The sequence below is a fragment of the Peromyscus maniculatus genome, chromosome 2 (genome assembly GCF_049852395.1).
Source record: "Peromyscus maniculatus bairdii isolate BWxNUB_F1_BW_parent chromosome 2, HU_Pman_BW_mat_3.1, whole genome shotgun sequence".
Taxonomy (NCBI): Eukaryota; Metazoa; Chordata; class Mammalia; order Rodentia; family Cricetidae; genus Peromyscus; species Peromyscus maniculatus.
In genome coordinates this window covers 144776946-144798539 of record NC_134853.1, presented here as the reverse complement: position 1 = coordinate 144798539, position 21594 = coordinate 144776946, and the positions used below count along the sequence as shown (strand labels likewise).

The window sequence follows — 21594 nt, the reverse complement described above, 5'->3', positions numbered from 1 at the left end:
CAAGAGGGTACTAGGAACTCAACCTGGGTCTGCTATAAGATCAACAAGTGCTCTTAACAGCTGAACTGACTTAGCTAGGCAGGGGTGGTGCACACCTTTAATCCCAGCACTCAGGAGGCAGAGGCAGGCGGGTCTCTATGAGTTCAAGGCTAGCCTGGTCTACAAGGTGGGCTCTAGGATAGACAGGGATAAACAAACAACAACAACAAAAGCTGAGCCAACTCTCCAGCCTCCCCCTTTGCTTCTCTGTCACATCGCATGTGTGCACTTGTATCCGTAAACCATAAGGAATTTATTGAGCTGGAGAAATAGCCCAGGAGTTAAGAGCACTGACTTCTGCAGAGGATCTGGGTTTGATTCCCAGTAGCTGCGTTTTGGCTCACAACTATCCTTTAACTCCCCTTCTAGGGGATCTGATACCCTCTTCAAGCTCTGCATATAGGCAAAACATTTCATACATATAAATAAAAATATTTTTAAAAATGTAGCCAGGCATGGTGTTGCGCACCTTTAATCCTAGCACTTGGGAGGCAGACAAGCAGATCTCTGTGAGTTTGAGGCCAGTCTGCTCTACATAGTGAGTTCCTGTGTAGAGAGATCCTGTCTCAATACACAAAAACAAAACCAATAGGTAGGTTGCTGGGGGATGTTCTGTATGGCAAATGTGTTGCTCTGATTGGTCAATAAATAAAACACTGGCCAGTGGCTAGGCAGGACGTATAGGCAGGACTAACAAGAGAGGAGAAAAGAAAGAACAGGAAGGCAGAAGGAGTCACTGCCAGCCACCACAAGGACAAGCAGCATGTAAAGATGCCAGTAAGCCATGAGCCACGTGGCAAGGTATAGATTTGTAGAAATTGATTTAAGCTATAAGAACAGTTAGCAAGAAGCCTGCCATGGCCATACAGTTTGTAAACAATATAAGTCTCTGTGTTTACTTGGTTGGGTCTGAGTGGCTATGGGACTGGCGGGTGACAAAGATTTGTCCCGACTGTGGGCAAGGCAGGAAAACTCTAGCAACAAATGGTGCCCAACGTGTTGGCAAGAGTTTCCACCTAAAACCTAAGAAAAGATTCTAAAACGGAGCTAAAAACAGCTTCCTAACTGTCTCTCTCAAATGAGCTGCAGCTGCTGGTTTGAGCTACTTGTGGGTTCCTGGTGTGTGCGCTCGACCTGCAGTATGGTGGGAATGAGGCCTCTGCAAGTGGCACATTAAGCTGCATGGTGAATTTAGCCTTTGCTAGTACAAAACAAAAAAAGAGGTTTCTGGGCTACACACTGCTTGGATAAAAGCATAGACCCACAATAGCTCCCAGAGCTGGTGGTAAACGGACCAAATGTTGGGAAGCTGAAGTGGGTGGAGCCAGCAGCCATAGCGCCGGTTCAGTTTTACAAATGCTGCAGTTTAAAGCAATAGATTCACAATAAGACAGATTCAGATGTAATAGTTTTTTTTGAATGTTTATTTATTTATTTAAACACTTATTTATTTATTATGTATACAGTGTTCTGTCTGCACATATCCCTGCAGGCCAGAAGAGGGCACCAGATCTCATTACAGATGGTTGTGAGCCACCATGTGGTTGCTGGGAATTGAACTTAGGACCTTTGGAAGAACAAACAGTGCTCTTAACTTCTGAGCCATCTCTCCAGCCCAGATGTAATAGTTTACAATGTGTGTAAAATATACATAGGCTTGAAAGAGACAAAAAAGGTGATATATACAGTTATATAAATAAATACATAGTTTTAAAAAATAAAGTCTTTAAAGAGACAGTAAAATTAATATAAAAATAAGCCATGTAAAGATGAATATTACACAGAGAATCTGGATTGTGTTGTCTTTGGGAATTTTAACTGCAGAAAAACATTTGATCGTAAAAGATGTTGAGTTAAACCAATATGTATATATTAAAGATACCCTGACTTCAAAATTTGGATGTAAAGATGTGTTGCTTTGGAAAGGAGACTCTGCTTTTGTTCCCACAGAAAGCCAGAGGCTATGGATTTGTTCCAGATTAAGATACATCAGGTTTGACCAGCCAAGACCACCTGAAAGGTCTCCGATGACACCATGACCCAGATAATCCAACGTCCAGATCAGATTCAAGGCAACTGGCTCAGACAATACAGCCTCATGGACTATTCCATAATCCTAAAATTTTCTTTGTATCCCCATAAGATACAGCGCCCCCCTCCAGCAGGAAGTAGTAAGAGAAGCTATGCCCAAAGTCCCAAATTATATATAATTTTACTTTGTTAAGATTAAAACCTTCCCTTTTGAAAAAAAAAGGGGGGGGAGTGCCATAGGATGTTCTGTATGGCAAATGTGTTGCTCTGATTGGTCAATAAATAAAACACTGATTGGCCAGTGGCTAGGCAGGAGTATAGGCAGGACTAACAGAGAGGAGAAAAGAAAGAACAGGAAGGCAGAAGGAGTCACTGCCAACCGCCGCCAGGACAAGCAGCATATGAAGATGCTGGTAAGCCACGAGCCACATGGCAGGGTACAGATTTATGGAAATGGATTAATTTAAACTATAAGAACTGTTAGCAAGAAGCCTGCCACGGCCATACAGTTTGTAAGCAATATAAGTCTCTGTGTTTGCTTGCTTGGGTCTGAGCGGCTGTGGGACTGGCGGGTGACAAAGATTTGTTCTGATTGTGGGCAAGGCAGGAAAACTCAAGCTACAGTAGGTTGCTTTTGGATATGTTTGAGTTTTGTGTAATTAGTGATAAGCTTTTTAATTTGAATTTTTAAAACATCTAGTACAGAGAACTTTATCTGTGGAAGCCCACAGAGGTTTCCTAGTAAGAACTTAGGGTCAGAGAATCTGAGCTCGCTTTACCCAGCAGGCTGCATAAGGGGATGATTTGACCATGGACATGTTTACCAAGTGTTTGGAAGGGTCTACACTTGGTTGTACAGTGTGTTTTATCTAGCAAGGGGGAGGTCTTTTGCCTTTCCCATTGGCATTTTATAAAAAGCTTTTTTGAATAAACTTCAAGGCTGTTGGGTATTGGTCCAGGACCTCCTGAAGCTATCCTATGTTTCTGTCTTTCTTCTCATCGGATAGGTCTCTCTTTCTATCTAGTATTTTCTTATCACTCTCTCCTCCTCCTAAGAACCCTTCAAAAGGTGGGAGCTGGACTCCCACAATTATCAGTATTCAGGGTTTTGTTTTAGGTTTTTTTCCCCCCCTTTTTCATGTTTGGTTTCTCAAGACAGGGTTTCTCTATGTAGTGGTGGCTGTCCTGGAACTCACTCTGTAGACAAGGCTGGCCTCAAACTCAGATCCACCTGCCTCTGCCTCTGGGTGCTGGGATTAAAGGCATACACCACCACTGTTTGACTTGTTTTAGTGAGATACATAATACATATATATATGTGTGTGTATTTATGTATATGTATATATGTAAGTGTATATATATATATATATATATATATATATATATATATATATATATGTGTGTGTGTGTGTGTGTGTGTGTGTGTGTATTGCTCTCTCTATAATACCTATCTCTGAACCATCTGCCCAGCCTCTCACTAATCTTTTTGAATGGTTACTATCTCTTTTGCTTAGGAATTCTTCCACACCTCAAGTGCCTTACATGTTTGTCTTCACACAATTTTCAAGACTTTTTTTTTTTTTACAGGAATTGGTTTTTGTGTGTGAAATGAGGTAGAACTCTAATTTAATTATTTCTGTATCAATAAACAGTTGCTTGGCTCTGTTATTGGGTAGTCTGTCCCTTGCCTAGCGTCCACGTTGCCACTTCAGGCAAACCAGTACTGTTTTTACTCGTATAAGGTCTGTTTCTCAACTTTGACCTGTAGTCTCCCTTCCCCCTGTCTTATCTTCCACAGTGTTGGTTAACCTTCTGTCATCCAGAACATGAAAATATTAAATTGCAGTTCTCAAGCTGGGCTTGGTGGCAAAGACCTGTAAGCCCAGATCCTGGGGAGGCTGACGCAGAAACATTACAAGTTAACAGAGTAAGGGGTAGGCCAACCTGGGCAGTCTATTGGAACTCTACATCAGAAAGAAAAGTTAATAAATAAAGGCAGAGCTGGCAATGTAGCTCAGTGGTAGATCACTTACCCAACATGCCTGAGTCCCTGGGTTCTATCCCCAATGCTGCAAAACCCAGCCAACCAAGCATGCAAACTAGAAACACAATTCATAGGTTTTAAATTGCACACCATTTGGTTAGGCAGTGGTGGCACACACCTTTAATCCCAGCACTCAGGAGGCAGGTGGATCTCTGTGAGTTCAAGACCAGCCTGGTCTCTAGAGCGAGTTCCAGGACTGCCAAGGCTACTCAGAGAAACCCTGTCTCAAAAAAACAAAAACAAAAGAAAAGAAAAAAGGAAGGAAGGAAAGAAGGAAAAGAGAGAGGGGTGGGGAGAGGGAGAGAGAGAGAGAGAGAGAGAGAGAGAAAGACTGTATACCATTCATATGGAAATTGCTCTGCATGGGACATGGACATCTCCTTGGTCTAGCCCTGTCTACCCATGTATGTATAGTGTGTATGTTATCTACCAGTTAATCACCTGGTGACCTTCTGTTATTAAATTGACTATTGTAGTGTTGGAATGCTTGTATTATTTTACTTAGCAATGGCCAGTGTACTAAGTAGTGATGCTGGCAGTTCAGATCTACCACAGGAAGCCATAAAGTGCTTCTTTATATGAAAAGGTAAAGTATAATGGACAGATAAGTGCACCCCTTTAATCCCAGCACTCAGGAGGCAGAGGCAGGCGGATCTCTGTGAGTTTGAGGCTACCCTGGGCTACAGCGTGAGTTCTAGGAAAGACTCCAAAGCTACACAGAGAAACCCTGTCTCGAAAAAACAACAACGACAACAAAAAAATAAAACAAAAAAATGGACAGATGAGAGAGAACACATTTGCATTACTTGTTACATCAGACTGTTAAAACTGTTTTATGTTATTAGCTATTGTTTTTTGTCTCTTACCATTTTTCTCTTACATTTTTCCAAGCTATATATGTGTTGAGGAAAGTATATGTATGGAGTTCAATTCTATGAGCAGTTTCAGGCATCCATGAATAGAGTGTATGAACAAGAGATAACTGATGTATTTTATTGTACTAGCCATCTTATGTAACTTTAGGCTACTACCCACTGTCTTAATACCATAGTTATATAATAAGATTTGATGCCTACTAAACCAATTTCTCTGCCTTATTCTTTTTATGTATCTACTATTTTTTAGTTCATCTATATGCATTACCTTGGGGTTGGTTTGTTTTCTGACGGAGTCTCATCATCTGCAGCCCAAAGTAGTTCATACTGTCCTTGAACTCATAATTACGCTGCTTAAGTCTCCTGAGTTGCTGGGATCACAGCCATGAGCCACCATAGCTTTTTAGAAAAAGATTTAATTTTACTTTTATTTGTGTGTGTGCCCATGGAAGTCAGAAGAGAGCAATGACTCCCACGGAGATGGAGTTACAGGCAGTTTTGAACTGTCTGACAGGGGTGCTGGGAACCGAACTTGGGGACCCTGGAAGAGCAGCCAGTGTTCTTAGCCGCTGCTGAGCCATCTACGTCTTCAGTGCCATTTATACACCTTTTAAAATAAGACTGTCAGCCAGGTGCAGGAGCCTGGAGTCACAACTGCTCCATCTCAAAAGAAATAAATAATAAAAAGGCTTGTCACGTTATGTATACATAAATACAATGGGGCTTAATAATGATTTCAGTGACAAATTCCAGAATACAGTCATGAGATGTCCTGCCTAGGAGAAGAGTGTTTCTCAACATTTATTTAGTACCTTAATGTTTCTCAATAAAATTTTCATAATTATTTCTTATAGAGTTATTGCAGACCTTTTGTCAAATCTATCTCTCCCGCTGTTTAAAAACATTTTATTAGCATATATTAATCATGTAGAATAATGCATTTCATAATGAGATTTTCATGTATTTATTTTATGTGTATGAGTGTTTTGTCTGCATGTGTGTCTGTGTACCATGTGTGCTTGGTATCCTCAGAGATCAGAAGAGGGTGTTGGATCTCCTGGAACTGGAGCTAAGGGTGGTTGTAAGCTTCCAGGTGGGTTCTGTGAATGGAACCTGGGACCTCTGTAAGAACAGTAAGTGCTTTTTTTTTTTTTTTTTTTTTTTTTTTTGGTTTTTGGAGACAATTTCTTCATGTAGTTTTGGTGCCTATCCTGGATCTCACTCTGTAGACCAGGCTGGCCTCGAATTCACAGGGATCTGCTTGGCTCTGCCTCCCAAGTGCTGGGATTAAAGGCATGCGCCACCACCACCCGGCACAATAAGTGCTCTTAACCACTTACTCATCTCTCTAGGCCCCATATTGAGATGGTCATATATGCATATTATGTGCTTTTGTCATATTCATCCCTATGTCCCTTTTTATCTGTCTCGTGCTGGTTGGTTTTTGTCAACCTGACATATAGCTGGGAAGAGGGGATTTTAATTGAGAAAATGCCTCTGTAAGATTGGCTTGTATGCAAGTCGGTAAGACATTGTCTTGACTAATGATTGCTGTTGGGAGCCCATTTCATGGGTGAGACTGTGCCATCCCTGGGCAGGTTTTGACTGGTGTAAAAAAAACCAGACCATTTAGCCGGGTTTGGTGGTGCATGTCTTTAATCCCAGCACTCGGGAAGCAGAGGCAGGTGGATCTCTGTGAGTTTGAGGTCAGCCTGGTCTACAGAGAGAGTTCTAAGACAGCATGGAAAAACAAAAGAACAAAAAAGAAAGCAAGAAAACAAGAAACTAAAAAAGCAAGGAAGGAAAGAAAGAGAGAGAGGGAGGGAAGGAGGGAGGAAGGGAGGGAGGGAGGGAGGGAGGGAGGGAGAGAGGGAGGGAGGGAGGGAGGAAAAGGGAACAAGTCAGACGCAGCACTCCTCCATGGCTTCTGTTCAGCTCTGCCTCTGTGCTCCTGCCCTGACCTCCCTCTGTGATGAAGTGTGACCTGGGAGTTCTAAGGTAGAATAAACCCTTTCCTCCACAAGCTCATTCATTTGGTCATGTGTTTATTACAGCAACAGAGACCTGTTTGCAGGCACTCCTGCAGGTCCTGCTCTCCCCAACAACCCTTCTGCCCATGGTGCCCCCTCCAAGCATGGGGAAGACAGTGAACAGTGGAGCCTCCGCCCTCTCCCAGGTGCTCTGCCTCATCTCCAATCTTCCTCCCTTCTGAAGATTTTTTAAAAATTTGACACAAAGTTTTACTAAACTGCCCAGGCTGGTCTTGAAATTGTTCTTTGGCCTTGAACTTCTGATCCTCCTGTGAAGTTTCTCAAGTACTTAGAATTATAGGATGAGCTACTGGAGCTGGTTCATGTCTTTTTTTTTTATTTTTGGAGATAGGGTCTCATGTAGCTCACGCCAGATTTGAACCCCTGATCCTTTTGCCTCTGCTTCCCAAGTGTTGGGATTACTGGTTAAGGAATTGATTAGGGTTTCATGCTTGTTAGGCAAACAGTATACCAAGTGAGCTATGTATCTCCAGACCCTCAGGACATTAAAAAAAGTAAGTTTCTGTATATCCTTATACCTTCTTAATTATATTGCCATTGTAAATTATAATTGTTGTTATTGTTTGTTCATTTGTTTGTTTGTTTTTTGTTCTGAGACAGGGTCTTGTGTATCCCAGACTGGCTGCAAACTCTGTGTGTATTTGAGGATGATCTTGAACTTCTGATCCTCCTGTCTTCACTTCCTGAGTACTGTGATTGTAGATATGTGTCACCATGCCCAGTTTATGCTGTGCTGGGGATCACGCTCAGGGTTTGTGAATTCTGGGCAGAGCACCCTATCAGCTGAGCTACATACAGTCCCAGCCCTGTTTATTCATTCATTCAATTATTTGAGAGTGAGGCTGGCCTGGAAATTAGTGAGATTACCCCTGCCTCTGCCTCCTTCATGCTGGAATTACAGGTGTGTACCACTCTATGTCTGGTTAGTTGTTTTTTTTTTGTTTGTTTGTTTGTTTGTTTTTTTGGTTTTTTTTTTTTTTTTTTTAAACAGTCCCATTGTGCAACCAGATAAGTCTCAAACTTTTTTTTCTCTTGGTTTTCCAAGACAGTGTTTCTCTGTGTAGCCCTGGCCGTCCTGGAACTCACTCTGTAGACCAGGCTGGCCTCAAACTTAGGGATCCGCTTTCCTCTGCCTTCCAAGTGCTGGGATTAAAGGTGTGTTTCACCACCACCCAGCTCTAATGTTTATTATTAAGAACAAAGTTTAGGGTCAGCAAAATGACTTATGGGTAAGATCTTGCTTCCAAGCCTGTTGACTTGAGTTTGGTCCCCAGAACCCATCCACATGGTGGAAGGAAAGAACTGACTTCCAAAGGTTATTTGGCCTCCACACATACTCTGCGCGCACACACACACAGTGGCTCACATCTGTAGTCTCAGCACTTAGGTAACTGAGACAGGACGATTGCTTAAAGGCTACCCTGGGCTATAATGAATTCAAGAACAGCCTTATCTCAAAACAAAACAAAAAAGGAATTGAATTTCTGTTTTATTCCTCTGCTGGCTAGATGATGAAGATTTGAGAGTTCAGTATGCCAATCACTTCAATTTTGTGTACACTTGGACAAGTTCCACCATATAATATTAATTTTAGTTCATTTGTATTTGTTTGATTTACTATTTACAATATTAATTTAAAGTATTTGCTATAGGACTTTGATAAATATCCAGTTTAAGAAAATCCTGGTTTCCTAGTTTTTGTCTGTGAGTAGGTATTGAATTTTATTAACTGATTCTTCTCTATGAGTAGATCACCTTGTTGTTTAGCCTGACTTTTATAGATTGCCTAGTAATAGATCAGCCTTATATTCTTGGGATAGATCAAATTTAGTAAAGTTTTATTTATTTAAATTTTTAAAAAGTATGTTTCAAAATAGAGAGAGCAAGAAAGCTGGGTGTGGTGGTGCATGCCTTTAATCCCAGTACTCAGGAGGTAGAGGCAGGCAGATCTAGTTTGAGGCCAGCCTGGTCTACAGAGGTGCTGTGGGATGGTCTGTATGTCAAATTACTCTGATTGGTCAATAAATAAAACACTGATTGGCCAGTGGCTAGGCAGGAAGTATAGGCAGGACTAACAGGGAGGAGAAAAGAAAGAACAGGAAGGCAGAAGGAGTCACTGCCAGCTGCCACCATGACAAGCAGCATGTGAAGATGCCGGTAAGCCACGAGCCACGTGGCAAGGTATAGATTTATGGAAATGGATTAATTTAAGCTTTATTTATTAATTTAATAAGAACAGTTAGCAAGAAGCCTGCCACAGCCATACAGTTTGTAAGCAATATAAGTCTCTGTGTTTACTTGGTTGGGTCTGAGCGGCTGTGGGACTGGCGGGTGACAAAGATTTGTTCTGACTGTGGGGGAGGCAGGAAAACTCTGGCTACACAGAGGGAATTCCAAGACAGCCAGAACTACTCAGAAAAACCTTGCCTCAAAAAAAAAAAATTCTTTTTAAATTTTTCATCAGGGTCGTGCTTTATGGCCCCGACTGGCCTAGAACTTAAGACTATCCTGAACTTGCTGTGGTCCCCCTGTCTCTGCCCTGCTGAGTGCTGCTGTTATAGGCACGGACCACTTCATTCAGCTATGAGCTTCGCCTTGATCACAGGAGCAGTGATTTACATCTGTAATCCCTGACGTGGGAGGCTAAGGCAGGAAGCTTGTAAGTTTGAGACCAACCTGGGCTACCTAGTGGACCCTGATTTAAAACCAAAATCAAAATGCAGTACCAGATGTTGCTCCTGTTATTTTTAACAACCTTAGTGAGTGAGTGAGACCGGCCTGTAATAGTTCTTTCTTGTGCAGTACTCATTGGCTTTGGTGAGATGGCTACACTGACTCAGGAACTGCTCTACTTTTTTCTGACACGGTTTATACCAAAGTATATGTCCAGTGATCTCTCATTTTCCAACCCTTGGTGGAACTCACCCACAGCACTGTGTGCGTCTGGGTGTGTATTCTTGCTTACTGACTTAGTTTCTTTTGTCATCTTGGCTAACGGTTTGAAACTTCTCTGCGTATTTTTTTTTTTACTCTATTTCCATTTTCTCTATTGTATTTCTACTTTTAACTGTATTTCTTGATATTTGCCTACTATACAAATGAAAATTTTTGGTAAGACTATGGTCTTCTCAGGGCCTCATGTCTACATGAGGTAGGTCTGAGATTTTTTACCTATATTTGCCTTTATAAACACCTCCTATATTTGTGTTTCAGTATGTACAAGGTGGACTTTTATCTTGTATAATATTAGCTGGACTAGCCTTAATATTATACATCCCAGGGGCTCAGGAGAGAGAACTACTAACGGCGAGGACTATTCTCAGGAAATAGAATCTCAGCACATCGAGCTCTATAGTCTACTTGCTTTAATTCCTCTGGCATAACATCCTGTACACCCAGCTTCAGTTCTGTTCTCATGTCTAGCTCCTTTCTTGCCTGATTTCTCTCTATACTTATCTATTGCTCCCTCTAAGTTCTATCTTAATTCTCTCGTCTTAATCCTGCCTCATCTAGGTCCTCTTCAGCTTGTTCTTACCCAGCTAGTACTTTCCCATCTGGCTCTTCCTCATCTTCCATCTCATCCCTCTAGTACTCTCTTCTAGCCCTTCAATCTAGTTCTTCCCCATCTCAGTTTGTTCCTCTCAAGTTCTTACCCATCTAGTTCTTTCATTCTTTTTTCTCCATCCCCTTTGCCCTGGAAGTCCTGTTATATAAAGCTGGGCTTCCATGGTCAAGCGGAGGGGTGATAAGAATCACATGGAGAGGCAATAACTGTTAATTATCATTTGCAACCCCAAAGGGAAGTGACCAATGAGGAAATGAATCAACTAAAAGCTGAATTCGGGTAATATCTAAGAAGAGGGAATCTTATGTGCTCAACTATAATCTTAAATATGATTAGTAGAAAATGTTGAGAATCTATAAGTTGCTAGGTCAATGGGAGAAAATAAAACTGTCTTCTTTTTTTTCCTGTGGCTCCTATCTGTCCAAGCTATCTGCAGTTTTTCTGCAGGGTGGGGGAAAGTGTGCTCAGTCGCTAGGCAACCTGTGTACAGCTAGATGCCTCTGGTGATAGTTAAAGAAGAGATCTGGAACCAGAGGTAAGATTTGGGAAAGGAGGAAGTAAAGCTTAATTGGCACATCCACCAGGCCTTCTCAAACAGGTAGCCTGGATGCTTAAGTCTGTTCTTAGAGAGTACAGAGGTATTTCTGATAAGGTACTTTCCTCCATCTGGGGATGGACCTGGCCAGATGCTGCCAATGATGATAATTACAGGGAGGCTTGAACTGGGGTTCTGGCTGAACATAGCTGTCAGCACAGAAAGTTCTCTAAATATTCCTAGAAGTGGTTAGGTAAAGAGTTAAAGGTCTATAAAGTTAGTAAGGCTGGGTCCGAGCTAAATTGTGTAAAGCTATTACTTAAGGTCCACCTGGCCTAGGCGGTGTCTCCTTGTGGAATTTATCTTAAATCAGGAGACTTGCATGCGGACTGTTATTACAGTCCTTGACAGTGGCCAAGGGAGTTATCTGATCACAGAGAAAGCCTTTCCTGAGGCTGTTCTCCAAATACCTTGAATGTGTATGTCCAGAGAGTGATCAGTCCATACTGTTAGCCCTTCTTAGGGAAAAGTCAATTGGGAAAACTATGAAGGCACACATGATTTTCATAACAGAAGACAGCTGATATATAACAAGCTAAGTAACACCAAAAGCTCCTTGGAATTTGGCTTCCTCTGGAGGAAATCCTTGATCTCTCCAGGTAGTGACTTTGCCATAGCCAGCTGAGTTCTTGTGATATATTCCTGCAACCCACAGCACTTTTAAGTCAAGGAGTAGGAAAATTGTTATGACTGTTGATCAATGCTGTCAAATTGCTTTCTAGAATATTATAGTGATCTCAATGGCAACATTCTTTTTTAAATTAGTGAATATATAGTTATTCCATAATCATTCTCTCTATGGTTTTTTGAGGCAAGGTTTCTCAATGTGTATTCCTGGCTGTCCTGGAACTAGCTCTGTAGACCAGGCTGGCCTCAAACTCACAAAGATCCACCTGTGTCCTGAGTGCTGGGATTAAAGGCATGTGCCACCATCGCCCAGCTCCATACTGACTTTCTTTTGTATCATTGCTAATCATATTGTTCTGTTAATGTAGACTTTCCTTTTCCTTGGTTGTTGGTCTACTGAGGTGATATTTACTATGAATGTTTTTCCATTGAGCTTCTTTCATGTATTAATGGAGGTGAAAGACAATAATGGGAGTTAATTTTGCCCTTAACCTCACCACCCACCAACAGCTTTGTAACACTCAGGTAGACTCTGGGTTGAGAGTTGGCTTGTATAGGATAGGAATACAGCTCAGTGGTAGAGAACTTGCAAGTGGGAAGCCTTATGGATTCGGTCTCCAGTACCAAAAGCAGAGGAGAGGGGGCAGGGACAGATAGAGAGAAGAAAGAACAAACGAAGAGGAGGTTAAGTTCTTAGCTCACATTTCCTACGGGGTTAAGATAGATAGCCAGGGTTTGGGGGGAGGTATGCCGCAGAAGCCATGGTTTTGTTCTGAGTCCTTTTATCTCCAGCCTGGGTGTCAGAACCAGGGACAGCTCCTGATGTCTTTGCAGCCCCTCCCCTGGCTTGGGCTAGGGAGAGAGTGGGGAGATTTGGATGTGGGGTTCTCTAGCCCACATCACTGCTTTGTTTCTGTCTTTATGTTAGAACACCAATAATCCTGATAGTTCCAGTCTTGTGTGCCGGGTCTGACCTTTGCTCTCTTTACTGACATGGCTCCGTCCACCTCTCTTTTATCTCTCCTTTGCCTGGTTAATTTCTGCTCGTTCTCCCATGTGTCTAGGAAACTTACCCTGATTATCCTAGGCTAGATTAGACACAGTTCCTTATAGTTCTTATGAAACACTCATGTGTTTCTGTCATTATACTCAAAGCTTCACTGAAATTACCATCTTTATTGGTTTTGTTTTGTTTTTTAATTGTAGGATTAGCTCAAATCTATCCTTATTTCTTTGTTTGTCAGGAGTACAAAGATCTGGGGAGGCCTGATACTTGGCTTTGACTGGAATACCAAGCCCGGTCGTCCTATTACTGTGTTTGCATTGAGGAACTTGGTCTCTCTCCTTTTCTCATTTTTTTTTTTTCTGGAGCTAAGGACCAAACCCAGGGCCTTGCGCTTGCTAGGCAAGCGCTCTACCACTGAGCCAAATCCCCAACCCTGAGACACACTTTCTTATACAAATCACAAACATCTCCCTGCTTATTTCTAAATCAAATTGTATTTTATCATCATTGTTCCTAGTTAGTTATTACTAGTCAATGAATGCTATACGTTGCTACTTATTTCCTTGAATTTTCCCATTTACTTACAATGGTTTCTTTGTTCTCATTCTGTTTGTGTTCTCTCTCTCTCTCTCTCCCCCTTCTCCCTATCTCCTCCCACCTCTTTTTTTGAGGGGTCTTTCTGTGTTGCCCAGACTGGTAGCAAACTCCTGGGCTCAACAGATTCTCCTATCCTCGGCCTCATGAGTGCTGGGATTATGGGCATATCACTGTGCCTGTATTCCACAATGTTTTTAATGTTCAGAAGAGGAAAGCACAGATGAGGATACAGGTTTTTTTCTTTTGTTACCGTTCTTTTTGTTTTTGTTTTTGTTTTTCGAGACAGGGTTTCTCTGTGTAGCTTTGCGCCTTTCCTGGAACTCGCTTTGGAGACCAGGCTGGCCTTGAACTCACAGAGATCCGCCTGCCTCTGCCTCCCGAGTGCTGGGATTAAAGGCGTGCGCCGCCGCCGCCGACCCCCGGCTTTTTTTTTTTTTTTTTTTTTTTTTGGTTTTTCGAGTTGTTACCATTCTTATTGTTTCAGTTCTAAAAAGTTCTAAGAGGAAAGGTGATTAGACTGATAGACACAGATGGTAGAGCCCCTTCTGTGTGTTAGCAGTGGACCACATAGATGGTAGAGCCCTTTCTGTGTGTTAGCAGTGGACCACACAGATGGTAGAGCCCTTTCTGTGTGTTAGCAGTGGACCACACAGATGGTAGAGCCCCTTCTGTGTGTTGGCCATGGACCACATAGATGGTAGAGCCTCTTCTTGTGTTAGCAATGGACCACAGTGCAAGGACTGAACTGGAGAGAATGAGCCAATAGATTTCCAGGAATGTATAGAGTTACTGAATGGCCAGCAAGATGGCTCAGTGTGGCAGAGGCAACTGCTGCCAAGCTTGATGACCTGAGTTTGGTAACTGTGACCTATATTGTCCTATGACTTCCATGCACATGCTATGGTGTGCACACACAAAAAACAAAAATGTAACATATTAGAAAAAAAGAGGCCCTGAAAGTAGTTTATCAGCCTGAAAGACAAAACGCTCTCTGAATTTTCCTTTTACCACTTTTGTTAGCTGAGAGTGAAATTCCTAATGATGGAGGCAGTCTGCAGAAGAACTCTGAAAGCTGGGCCAAAGCTTGACTCCCCTGTACACTTTGGAGATCAGTCAGAGTGGTGACCAGTCCTTTTCCTTAAAATTAAGCACAAGGCTGAGTCTTAACCAAAGGGAGCTCGGGCTCTTAGGAAATGCTTCCCACTCACTTAACCCAGGCAAAGGTCTTGCTATTCTCTGAAAGTTTTTTTTTTTTTTATTGCTCTCTTTGGTTCAGCTAAACCCAAATTTGCTGATCATTATAGGCACATATTCACTAGACCCTGAGTGAGGCAGAAATGCACCTGATGCGACCCATCTTTAAGGAACTTACTGTGTGGGAGGCGGATGAGCGACAGTGACAGCGGCTGTTACTATGTTCGCATCCTCCAAGCACTGTTGAAAAGCCTTTCTTATTAATTCCTTTAATCTTCACAACAGCCCAGTGATGTAAATACTGTACCATCACCATTACACACAAGAGAAACCAAGACACAGAGAGGCGAAATGGTTTGTCTAGTGTTACTCCGCTAGTGCATGGCAGGGCAGGGATTGACACCAAGACAGCCCCAGAGCTTTCTTCTTAACCAGTGGAGAGCAGTAGTTCTCAGTGTGGTCCTCAGAGGGCCACAGCAGTCTTATCTGGAAAGTTATTAAACACACACACACACACACACACACACACACACACACGGTTTTTTGAGACAGGGTCTCATTATACAGTTCTGGCTGTCCCAGAACTCACTAAGTAGACCAGGCTCGCCTTGAACTCACAGAAATCCACCTGCCTCTGCCTCCTCAGTGCTGGGATTAAAGGAATGTTCCACCCTGCCTAGTTGAAACATACACTCTTTTATCCAACATAAGGCCCATGACTCATACTCTGATGCAGAGCACGGCACTCAGTGTTTTAACAAGCCCTTCAGGTGATTGTGATGATTCCTGTTTGAAAAACTCTGCTGAAGAGAAGCTAGGCATGCTAAAAATGGGTGTCCTATGTTCATCTTACCGGTAAAGTCTCAGCACGGTCCATCTCCTACGTCCTAGGCCTTTGCATAGTATCTGGTGTAAAGCAGACTTGGAAAATACACAGGAGCTGGGTCTGGGGGCACACAGCTTTTATCCCAGCACTTGGGAGGCAGAGGAAACCGGGTATTGTGATTTGGAGGCCAGCCTGGTCTACATAACAAGTCTCAGGCCAGCCAAGGGTACATAACGAGACCTTGTCTCCAAAAAAAAAAGTGTGTGTGTGTGTGATGTTTGAACTGAGTTTCACTATAATTATCCCGTGAGTGCAGCAGACCAAATGGGAAGGATATGCCCAATGATATTTGAGATTACCAAGGAAGTAGGTGTGATGTTTCTGGTATGGAGAGTACCCACGTACCCACACAAGGTATGGGTGCTATGAGAATGACAGGGAATGATTTTGAGAGTGCTTCAGGAGGCAAGCATGTCAAGACACAGTTAAATAGGGCAAATGGGCAAGGGAGACATTTTTGGCATGAAGATGCATTCATTGAGATAGGACAAGCACGTACGTTTTGTGGGAGGAAGGGAAGGGTTAGGTTTGGACTTAAATGTGAAGTTAGATCCTGCTGGAGCTGTCCAGCAGACAGTAGGGACTATGAAGCGGCTCCGTGGTTAGATATAGATACTTGGGCTTTAAGCGTGGTTGTAGCCGTGAAGGGGAGAGGGGGAAGAGGAGACTAAAACTCAGGTTGGAACTACAGTGAACAAAACAACAGGAGTTATTAAAGAAAGCTGTACAGGACAGGCATGTGGAGATTTAAGAAAATGAAGGCGCCAAGTAAAGTCTTAAAAAAATAAAAGATGCATAGTGTCATATGCTGCAGAGAAATAATGGAAAATTAGCCTTTGGGTTTTGACGCAAAACGTCATTTAAGTGATTTGGTAAGAGGAAAATGCTGCAGATGAGAAAGTGGAGGCAGGTGCTTCCCGGGTCCTGCAGATAGAGAGCTCTGTTTCTACACGAGTTGAAACTGTGACATCTTCCAGAGTAGGCAAGGTCTCTAGCACTTCTATGGTCTCAGCGCCCGGCACACGGCCTGGAAGAGAGGGTGGTTGTCAGTGAGATCAGCGACAAGGGACGCAGAAATACTGACTTCGCAGAGGCAGTCAAGACTTAGAGGATGAGGGCGATTGGGAGAGGTGGGAGGCAGGGCCCCTTTGGTGATGGGGAGTTGGAGGGGAAGAGGGCCGGGGAATAAGGTGGGAACCAGGCTCTGTGCCGCCGAGGGCGGGGGCTGCGGGTAGGTTCCCAGGGACCTGTTTAGGGAAAAGACAGGGCCCCAGGCTGCAGCCGGGGAAGGGGTGTCGCCCGGCCCCGCCCCACTTACGCCACTGCGCGGTTCCGCCACCGGAGCCCTCCCGCCAGGCTGCACGGCCTCGGGTGGCCGCCAGGGGCCGCTGCGTGGGCCCCGCGCCCCCGCCCCTCTCCATTGGCCTTTGTTGCCGTCGAGCGCCCCGCTTGACTCGTTCCCGTCCGCCCCCTGGGCCCATCGGTCGCGCCTGCGCACTGGCAGCTACTCGGCGCTCGCAGGGGGAGCTGCTGCAGGCTCCGCGGCGGCGGCAACGGAGGCTGCGGGGGCGACGGCGCGAGCGGCCGGGCTTCGGGGGGGAGCCGAGCCCGGCCCGGGAGCCCGAGCAGTGCAAGTGCGAGGCACCTAGGCCCCTCACGCTGGACTCCTCAGTCTCCCGGCCGCCTGTCCTCCACACGGGTATATGGGATGGAAGCGGGACCCTCGGGAGCAGGTAAGGGCCCTCGGGAGCGGGGAGCGGTGTGTGTTCCAAAGCCCTGGGGGCTCCCGCGGGGAAAAAGCATGGTTCCAGAGTGAGGAGAGGGGCGCTCAGGGGGCGAGGGGGGCCCCATTTTGAAGGGGGCTGTGTGCAGTTCCGGCGGAGAGCCATGTGAAGATCGGAGACCCGGGCTGTTTGTCCTAGGGAGCAGTGTGCAGTCCCGAGGGTGGGAAGTAATCTGGGAGAAGGGCCTGAATGCACCCGAGTCCTTCCGTGAGGTCTGGGGAGGCCTATGGGGAGGCCCGGCAGGTGGCAGGGGGGCGGGCTCCAGGTGTCCAGGAGAAGAGGGGGGCGACACAGATGGGCCTGGAGCTACCGCCTGCCAGGGGCGGGGGCTCGGCCGTGTGGGGCCGGGCTAAGCTAATGTCTCTAGGGAGAAGGCGCCAGAGCTGGGCTCCGTGCTCCGCCCTGCCTGGGCCTGAAGCGGGGGTGAGGGTCAGGGGGGCAGTGGGTGGGGATCTAAGCCCCGGGATTTCCCCCTTAGGCTGGGCACTTGAGTGGTGGCGCGGGAGCATGCGCGGAGGTACCAGCCTAAAGGGCTGCCCTATGTGGTGGGGGCGTGGCTGTTTGAATACCCCTACCCCTCCTCTGCCCTGTTTGGCTTGGGAAAAGGAGCGCACTGATGTGTGCATTCTCTTAGATTCTGTTGGCAGAGTGCAAATGGAAATTGCCTGCATCTCCGTCTTGGGGTCTCTGACACTTGGTCCTTAAGCCCCGCAGTAGCGGTTTGCCAAAGAATGGGCTGAGGTAAACTGCCAGAGCGCCTTTTTCTGCCACACGAGCAAAGACTGGGACCGAAGCCATGCTTTGGGAGCTGGTTCTCCCTGAAGATAGGCCTTAGAAAAGTGTTGGTCACTGAGCGACCAGGCCCACATGGCTTTCAAGTTTTTAGACCACTACTGAGGAGAAATGGAGCTTTTAATCCAAGGAGAGCGTCCTTTTCCTTGAACTGGCTCTTTATGTTACAGTGTAATCTCTCTATATTCTTGTGACGCCTGTTTCGCGGTGGATCTTTTTCCATATCAGGGGCATGCCATTAGACCCAAGGTTACCAAGCTAGTCTGTCTAATAGAAACGAGTTGTTGGGGGTGGGGGCTTGATTACAGCGTTGACCGTGATAGTAGCCCTAACTTATTTTCTCCTATTTATAGTCAGGAGAAAAGTAGATAAGAATAGAGGAGAAACTGAGGCAGGGCTGCCCAGAGAAGACTGTGGACTTACGATACCTTTGGTGTTCTAGGTCTCTTACCCTGTAGTAGAAAGGACAATCTGGACCCAGAATCCTTTAGGATATCTCTCAGTACCTCCTTCCATCAGGTGTGGAGATGGCCACAGGATTTTCGTGTAGATTACTTTTTAAAGATTGTGGGAAACATCTTTGTTTTTCAGGCCAGTGGTATTGATCTTAAAACTCTGCCAAGTCTCTGATTCAATGATCTGTGATGTGTTGTAGTGACTGTGTTCCTCCAAACACAAACAGCCTTGTAAGGTAGAGTGCAAATTCTAGTTTTCTAGGTTGGAGACCGCTACCAACAACCTGTGGGCTAGAGTAGGGTGGTTAGGCCACCCACGTCCAGACACGCTGATGAAGATTCGTGGACCTAGGTTCCTAATGACTTTATTTTGATGACTGTCTAGTGAGTTTTGGGGAAATGGATTTGTTTGTCACGGGAAAGGAGCTTCTAGGTGAAGAAGGGCTGACGCACGGGAGTCAGCTGTATCACTGGGAAAATGTTAGTGGCATAGAGTTTGCCTCATCAAAAGATGTCATCGAAATTCAGCCTGGGGACTCTGATGGAGACGCCATAACTGCTTCCTTCTGGGACCGGGCAGTAACACTGTTCTCTTGGAAGATGTTGAAATATTGTTCTGAGAAGCTCAAAACTAAGACAGTGTTGCTCATGTCCAGATGTGCCTTCAATGTGCAGGTGTGTTCAGGCATGTGCACTGGCCTGGAAGCGCATTCAGGGTGGAGATACCCTCCGACTTCTCCGTGTTAGCAGCAGTTGCCTGGCGCATGGAGGCCCTGACACAGAGTGCATGTTTATTAACTGACTCGGATCACATTCAAGTGTGAACATATGGTTAAACTCATGTGCATATTCTGTAATTTGTGTCTATGCATGTGGGTGTTTAATGTTTGTGGACAAATACTTTTGGAGAGATTGGTCTCTTAGTCTTTTCTTACTCACCGCCTAACTTACCAAGGGTGCATGGCCCTTCGAGTAGTCAGTCAGGTTCTTTAGATGGCGTGAGCCTCTGAGTTGTTGGGGAGGAATCCTGAGCCTGGGCCTTGAGGTCTGTTACTTTTCCTTCGCAGTGCTGGTTGGGGATGGGGGAGGGGGAGTGTCATTTTCAGGGCCCCTCCCTTCTTGCTTTTGTCTGCAGGGAAGGGCCCCGCCCCTTTCCCCCTAGGCTGGAGCTTTGTCCTCTGTGCTGGGGCCCTCATCTGCATCACAAAGTGGCCGTCTGTCCCTGTCTGGGTTTGAGGGGAAGTGTCTTCCTTTCTCGGTCTAAAAGCTGGGGGCAGGGCGAGGTGGGGGGAGTGGAGACTGTACACGCTGTGGGGCTTTCCAGGGCAGAGAATGGCAGAGGGGTAGTTGTCCTCTCCTTCTGGCTTCCTAGTTTGGGGATGAACTGGAGATGTGTGCCTCTTTTTCCCTGAATCCTGGGGAGGAGAGTGCCCTGAAGCACTGGAGTGCTGTCCGTTTCTGAGGGAGAGAAAGCGCTGAGGGGGAATGTCCTTCCCACTCCCTATCATTTCCGCCCAGCTCCTAGTTCTGGGGGGCTACAGGGGGAGCGATGTCTTTCTCCCAGGATTTGCCTCCCAGTTGAGGAGACACAAAAGGCGAATGGAGCCCCAGAATTGGGGAGGGGAAGGTATCCCCCTAGCAAAGGGGTCAACCGCTTCTCCTGTACAGGTTTAGGATTGTTTGGGACAGTTGTGAGCATGTCTGTGTACTCTGGGGCATGCCTATGGGTGTGTTTGTTCACTTGTTTCATAGGAGGGTACTGAATACCTTGGTGCTTGCGACCGAGTCAGGCACGGCCCCTTCTTTTGAAACACTGAGTAGAGGATGGGGAGGGGTGTGTGTAGAACAGTAGTAGACTTGAAAGGGCAGGTTGTCTGTGATAGGGGTGTTTGTCAGCCCGTGGGCTTGTCTGCAGTATCTGTTCCGTTCTTTCTGGGATAGGTGTGAGTAGTTCAGTTCCCTTGTAGCTGGGTTCTGAAGGCCTTTGGGTTGGACTAGAATTTCCCTCTGCAGAAAGGGGCTGGGGCTGACTTGATGGGTGGCTAGAGGGAGACCAGGCACCTCAGCTTTGGGAAATGTGTACCTCCCACACTTGGTTCTGGCCTCTTCCTGACACCCTTGCTGAATGAAGATGCGCTCCCTGCCCTCCTGCCCCTTTCCAGCCCCGAGTCTTCTCTGTCTATTAAGGGAGGAGGTTCTGGACCAGTTTATCCCTCTCTCTCTCCTTCTACCTGGGCTGGTCCTCTACTGGCAAGAACAATAGTAGCTGAGGACAAAGGCTTCACTTACACACACACACACACACACACACACACACACACACACTGAGAGAGAGAGAGAGAGAGGGGGGGGGGGGGGAGATTGGAGTAGCAGTCATGCTGGTCTATCCTAGCCCTTTCCCAAGAGTCCCCTGTGTCTTGAAATTGATCCCCTCCTGCTGTTTGGACCCTCTGTGTGGGAAGATTTGTGAGGCATGGAAAGTGTCTTCTGTTCTCCTGACTCAGTGTCTTCCTTACTCTTCCCCTTCCCAGAGCATCTAGCTCTTTCTTCATGTCAGCTTTTTTTTTTTTTGCTCCTTCTCCATCCTTCATCTGGACAGTTCCTTCCCTATCCCTCAACTCTCTAGCCCTGCCTGCAGGCCTCACTCCTTTTTCTGACCAATTCAAGCCTTTTTCTCCCGCCCTGGCCAGCCTCTCTTCATTTTCTTAGTTTCCAGATACTATCGACCCCTCTAGTCTTCTTTTATCTCCCTCCAGCTCCAAGCACACTCCACATCTCAGCCCTGTCTCAGGCACTGGCCTTGCCACCCCCAGCCCGGCTTTCTCGGGGTCGTTCTCCTATCCACATTAACAGAGGGTATAGTTACAAAGTCCTGATGCCATTCTGTGTTCTGGATGGTGATGAGTGACGTGAGTGTCTCCTAGCAGAGAATGTTCTCGTCTGCCAGATACCTGGTAGAGACAGGTGTCTCAATCTACCATAGAAAGAAGAAAGGGTTTTGTGAGCTAGGAACCAGATTTGGTCCCTTCTCCTTCATGTGATAGGAACTCATT

At 45.5% G+C, this 21594-nt stretch overlaps 2 protein-coding genes across 3 annotated transcripts in view; one reads left to right on the top strand and one right to left on the bottom strand.

Annotated features, from left to right (window-relative positions):
• Positions 1–16345: 16345 nt before the first annotated feature.
• LOC121827508 (uncharacterized) lies at positions 16346–17492 on the bottom strand. The gene is made up of 2 exons (XM_042272609.2): positions 16829–17492; positions 16346–16537 (listed from the first exon to the last, which is right to left on the bottom strand). Exons 1-2 carry the CDS (start codon positions 17397–17399, stop codon positions 16371–16373), a joined length of 738 nt encoding a protein of 245 aa, XP_042128543.2. The 5' UTR covers positions 17400–17492; the 3' UTR covers positions 16346–16370.
• Positions 17109–21594, top strand: part of Ago1 (argonaute RISC component 1) — a 33149-nt gene continuing 28663 nt past the window's right edge. For both annotated transcript variants that reach the window (XM_006980078.4, XM_015998657.3), the window contains exon 1: positions 17109–17243. In XM_006980078.4, the coding sequence (XP_006980140.1) occupies positions 17219–17243 (25 nt within the window). In that variant the 5' untranslated portion in view covers positions 17109–17218. The remainder of the gene's footprint in view (positions 17244–21594) is intronic.

Excerpts from the sequence above, each read along its gene's own strand:
- LOC121827508 (XM_042272609.2), bottom strand. The coding sequence starts at position 17,399 with ATGGCTCTCCGCCGGAACTGCACACAGCCCCCTTCAAAATGGGGCCCC. Across the intron at positions 16,538-16,828 it reads TGGCGGAACCGCGCAGTGGC|GCCGTGTGCCGGGCGCTGAG; the intron begins GTAAGTGGGGCG and ends CCTCTCTTCCAG.